The sequence below is a fragment of the Gavialis gangeticus genome, unplaced genomic scaffold, assembly GCF_001723915.1.
Source record: "Gavialis gangeticus isolate Ggan-Ray unplaced genomic scaffold, GavGan_comp1, whole genome shotgun sequence".
Taxonomy (NCBI): domain Eukaryota; kingdom Metazoa; phylum Chordata; order Crocodylia; family Gavialidae; genus Gavialis; species Gavialis gangeticus.
The window spans coordinates 91423618-91429516 of NW_017729031.1; the positions used below are offsets into that span (position 1 = coordinate 91423618).

At 40.3% G+C, this 5899-nt stretch overlaps 1 protein-coding gene across 7 annotated transcripts in view; it reads right to left on the bottom strand.

Annotated features, from left to right (window-relative positions):
• Positions 1–235: 235 nt before the first annotated feature.
• The window catches only part of HDAC4 (histone deacetylase 4), a 481696-nt gene continuing 476032 nt past the window's right edge, over positions 236–5899 (bottom strand). For all 7 annotated transcript variants that reach the window (XM_019523379.1, XM_019523376.1, XM_019523374.1 and 4 more), the window contains 3 exons: positions 5564–5648; positions 2163–2304; positions 236–1278 (listed from right to left, as the gene is read on the bottom strand). In XM_019523379.1, coding sequence (XP_019378924.1) covers positions 1239–1278; positions 2163–2304; positions 5564–5648 — 267 coding nt within the window. In that variant the 3' untranslated portion in view covers positions 236–1238. The remainder of the gene's footprint in view (positions 1279–2162; positions 2305–5563; positions 5649–5899) is intronic.

Here is a 5899-nt window from a genome sequence, read left to right on the forward strand (position 1 = left end):
TTTATACCTAACAATTTAAGCAATATCTCATGCTAGTTGCTTTTAATAAAAAGCATTCCAATCTTAAAACTGCATTTGTGTCTATTACATGCTTCAACAACCAAATTGATAAGTTCAATTATTAGGTAACTTATGAGAGAGAAAAACATTTGAAAATGTTTTTAAAATTGTTTGAATTTCAAAGACCCAACAGTATTTGCCACTTTCCTGGCAACTACCTTATTTATTTATTTATTTTTTTTAACAACAATAAAGCAAAAACAAAAAAAAATCCAAGCTTGTAGACAGTTTTGGAGACACTCTATTCAGGTAATGCCTGCATTCCATAATCATGCCAGCACAAGTGAAAAAGTCTTCCTTCCTGATGGCAGTTCTTAGCTTTCCCAGCCAGAGGAAATCTATTTGTGAACTGTTGCTGTTTTTTCTTAAGGCATTGTTCCTCAAACTTCAGAAAATCCAGCCGCCCCAAATCCATCAGATTAATTGAAAAAAAGGCACAAACTCATCTTCAGATGGCTTTGGAGATACTAAAGCCGAACTCCTTCTGGGCTACCATTTCCCCTTCTTTTTTTCTTTCTAATTTTGTCTTTATATATATCTATATGTGCATATATAGATATCTATAAAGGCTAATTCTGGTTCCCACTCTGTCCTTGTTAAAAATACACCATCTCACACTGTTCTGGTTCTAATGAGAATGTCTTTCATTCGCAGTCAGGCAAGAGCCATTAAAAAAAATCCAAGAAACACAACTACAAGATGGGTCGAGTGGTTCAAACAGAGATTGCTGAGTTGTGGATAATCAAATTGTAAGCACCAGTTTTAAAATGAAGATTTGTGTGTGTGTCCGTGTGTGTGTGTCCGTGTGTGTGTGTGTCCGTGTATTGTTGAATCTTTGATTTTTGTTTTTAGAAAAAAAATTGGCAACTCTGCCAGAGACTTCACAGGCTTCATTCCCCTTTCAGCTTCCATTGAGGAACAGAGGAGAGTGCCTGGCACGTGTGTTTGTCCATAACATTGCTGCTCTTCACCAGCGTTTTTCCTTTTCTGCAAGTATATACTGCATACGTGTATATATAACATGGAGAGACTCTTCTGTTGCTTTGTTTTACACCTGGTTGTCCTTTTGCATTCTGGAAGAAAACCATGACAGGACGCAGGAGTAACAAGAGAAAACTTCTTGGCAGAGCTTCAAGACAAGGACGAACAAACAGGAGAACTCCAGCTCAGAATGAATGCTACAGGGGAGGCTCCTCTTCCATGGGTTCATCATCTGGTCTGTAAGCATTTTCACCCAAAGGAGGCAGGATGGGGTACAGAGGAAGAAAGAGAAAAGAAGGTGGGATGTGACAATGTTGGGTAACTAGCCATGTGCTGCGTACAAAAAATGTGCATTTTCGCTTTGGCAAAGATGCCAAACTCTCACCTTCACCTCAACTGCTAACCTTTTCTACCAACCCAACGCAATTTTTCTCATTCAGCCTCTTAGGAATTACATCCTCTTGCCAATATGTCTGTGAATTTGCCTCAGGTGCAAACAATGATATTCAGCCATATTCTCTAATGCTGAAAATTGCTGCAAGTAGCTTAGGATACTGAGGCTCAAACATGTCTGTTTTGGTTCAGACCAGAGGAGATGCACTATGGGTGCGTCTACATGAGCTGCTACAGCAATGTAGCATTGGTGGGCATGAACCAGGATGCTGACCCTACTGCACAGTAACAACATGCTGCTGCACAGTAGCTCCTTGCTATTGTGTAGTAGGGTCAGAAATGACCTGTGAGCCACTAGGACCGTGCGGTAATAATGGTTACCGTGCAGTACTTTAGCAAGTACTAAACAACTGCGCAGTAACAACTGTGCAGTTGGGGGCACATATAGTTGCGCCCTATGTAACTCATGTGGAACTTAAAGACATTTTTTTGAAACTATCCTTTTTGTTCATGCACTCTAAAGCCAAGAGGGTGTAAATAAGCCCAAGGGGCAGGAACCATATACATCTGAAATACTTACTTTGAAGATAAGGAAGAAGTTCATGATAGTTACAAGGAAATGAAGAAAAAAAAACTAGTGCAGTGGAGCCCAGATGGGTTACATACTTCACTCTCCAAATTGGCTATCTTTCAGATGCACTAAGAGGATGGGAGGAAAGGAAACTCACCTCTTTTCAGCTGGCTTCACACCTACTGACAAGGATGCCATGGCTGTTACAGTTTCTGCTTCTTCATTCTCACACTTCTGTGCCTCAATCAAGGAGTACCCTACCGTGGAGGCATAACGCTGGAGTGAATGCCAATACTTGCCTAAAAAGGGCATAAAAGAACAGCCTGTTAGCCAATAACTGCACTGCACAACCACTATAAAAAGTGAGCATCTCTAGAACTTGGGGGTTTTTAGTATCGTGAAAATTTTACATACATAAAAAGTCTTTGCACCACTGGCCAAAAGTAGCCACCTCCTGAATTTGTCGTACAAATCCTAATGGACTTCAAAATTAATCCCAAGAACTTCTGAAAAAAAATCTCACCCATTATGTATACGTATACAATTAACTACAAACATGCCTAAGTCAAACCTATTCCTTCCTCTCTAGGCCCTACAAAGGGCCAACTAGGGAAGACATCCCTCTTCTAGCCATGTGCAGCTAATTCAGCTTGTGCCTGTGTTAAATTTTTATTAATTCTCCCCAGTCCCAGGGCTGTGGAGAGGCCTCTTTTGAATGTGGTTTGAAGGCAAAATCTTGGCTTGTGTGTAAGGGTCCAGAGACTCCAACAAGCCATCCAGACTCTAAGCTCCTTCCCATCTGTTGGCTGGAAAGAACTTCAGGAGGGATCTCCCGTCTATTGTCCCTGGGAGACTCTCCTCACAGGTGAAGCAAATTTTAGCTTTGACAGCTCCAATGGGCTGACTGTACAGTAAAACAGACTGCATAAAGAGGCTTGGTTAGTGGCTGAATTCAAGGAATAATCCATGAAAAATGTGTCACCACACAGACACGGGTGTAAGGCAGAGAATACTGCTCATTGCTGCCCAATGCTCTGACCTGGTAACAGAGCGGGAGGGCCAGGCTGCTGCTCTAGTGGCATACCCAGAGGCAGAGAGTGTTTAGGGGCAAAGGAAGGCAAGGGCAAAGTCTAAAAGCCCCTGGGTCACTCTGAGTTACTTGCATTCAGAGGAAAGATGCTTAAAAGTGCTGGACTGAGGCAGATGCCATGGTCCAAAAAGATGAACAATGCACCTTTCATGTATTATTTCATTTACCAGTGCCACTGCTTTTATTTAAATAGCTCACACTACAATGAGGGAAAAATGTTACCATAGTAATTTTGCAGCCTGTGGTATACTAAGATTGGAATACTGATGGTTCTAAAATCCTTAAAACTGCCAATTTAATCATAACAACTGTGGCAGAAATATCTGATCTTGGATTGCTCTGATTGGAAAAAAAAAATGTTAGCCACCACATGTTAATGATAACCTTCCAAAATGGCTTGCTGTATTAGAAGTTGATTTGTTCTCCATACAACTTGGTTGCTATATCGTACCAACGATCAACAGTCAGCCTGGTAGTTCCCTTGCAGCAGCATAGTTATTAACTAAAAATTTGGCATTTAGCATCTTGCTATTATGTTAACATATGGTGTCACAGTGGTGCTGTCATATTAAAGATCTGGATTTTACATAAGTGTTTATCTTGTTTAGCTGTGTAAACAGGCATATCATTAGCAGTGTATTCTGTGTGCTAAATATTGCAGGCAACACTTGCTAGTATGTATGACTTTTACATCAAAAAATGGCACAATGCAACACCCTTATAACAAGGCTGTTTCCAGTGAAACATTGGCAAAATCTTTGTCCCAATGACATTAGCAGGGGGTCTCAAGTTGAAGCATGCATCTAACAAAATAAAATCTATTTCAAAATAAAAATAATAGCAGGGAGGCTGAAATAACAAAAGTTGCAGTCAAAACTTGTGTAACCCTGACCTTTTGGGATTTAACAGGGTTTCAGTGCCCAAACACCTTGTGTAGGAGGAGTTCAGGCAGGAAAAAAACAAACCCTGCATTGAATATTTTGCTGAACATGCTCCTTTGTCATTCTAGGTAGACCTTGGATGCAAAATCAGAGCTGAATCACTGCTTTTTCAAAAAACAAATCTATTCCCCTGTCCCAAAGGGTAAAGATAGGAGGTAGATACTAAAAAGGAATTCAGCTGCTTTTGCTGCTTGCTGACCACCTCAGAACCCATGACTATGCATGGCTTTATAAACCTTGCCTGCACAAAGACCTATCATGTCATCAACATCTCTGGTAAGGCTTTCCCCATATAAAAACCTTCAGATCCCAAATCCAAAACATACTCAAGTGGTTTAGGAACTGAAATCTTGTTTTTAAGTGATCATGGAGCCTAGGTTTCACTGAAAATTAGTAAGATCAACACATCTGTGTCTCATTAACTTTCAGTTAAATCTTAATTAAATCTTAGGTAACTTTTGAAAGTCAGTTGGGGTTTTTTTTGTTTTTAAATATAGCCATTAATCTGTCTAGTCCTTGCTTTGCCGTCTGTAAAATGGGGACAGTCATCTCCCTCTCCACTGTGTCTTCTGTATGCAGACTGCAAAGTCTTTGGCACAGGCAATTTCAACTTTTTATACACACACACACACACACACACACACACGCACGCACGCACGCACGCGCACACAATGCCTAGCACAGTGGGGTGCTAATACCAGGGGGGAATCTCTTGCTGCTACTGTATTACAAATAAAGAATAGAAGCAAAGTCTCTATCCAGAGTATTTTCAAAGCGCTGCATGCAGAGACAGCAGCATTTTAATTTTTTTCCCAAAGTATTAAGCAAATCTACAGTTTTGGCCATTGTACCCAATGCTGTGCTTCTTTTATTAACATTCATTCTTAATTAGTAGCTGTAACAATTTCCAAATAACCATATGCTGAAAGGATGTATTTAATAGCCATTGAAGGCTGTGTGTAAGCACTGCTGAAACAGCCCACCTCACACACCACAAGAAAAACTTGTCTTCACAAGGATGGCAATCACCTGCCTGTATTTCCTATAATGACTAACCTCAGCATTAGTTCCTCCACCAAGAGTAAGGCCAATCTGCTCCATGAAAATGTCTACAACTGGAATTACATCATTTGGATTTACATTTAATTTGGGCTAGGGTGAGAGAAAGGAAGTAGAAACATAAACAAACCGTTTTCTAGTATCCAGCCATAAGCTCAAGCACTAACAGCTGCATCTTGCTATGAGACAGGCAGAAGTGCATCATTCAGAGATCAGAAGACCAGGAGGGACCTCTTGTATAGGACACAGCTAGGATTTCCTTGAATTCATTCCTATTTGAATCACAGTACTGTGTATGGTTCATATTCTATAATCAAGTTGTGGCTGTATACAGTTCACTGCACAGTGACCACCAGCCTAAGTAAATATACTAGAACTTAGTATGATTTATTTACTACAGTTACGAAGATGATACAAGACTCAAAAAGACAGCCTGTGCACAGATGAGCTAAGCTGATATATACTCACTGTGTATCTCAATAACTTTTTCCATGGACTGCACGGCATTGGCATTTGCTCGCTGCTGGAAAACCCTTTCTGGAAGAGGATCAAGCTGAAAAAACAGGAATACCACAGAAACTTAAACTCAGATGACTACATATTCTATATTCAAGTGTTATTTACAGAAGTTGTATGTGCTACAATCGCTTCTAAATCCCCAGTCCGCTCTTTGGACTCCTGCTATCTGCTCAAATTTAACAATCCGAACATGCAGAATTTTTAAACAGCCCACTAATTACAGTGTTTTATTTGTATACATATGCACATTTCTCCCCCCAATATTTCTCTATGCACGCACATGCG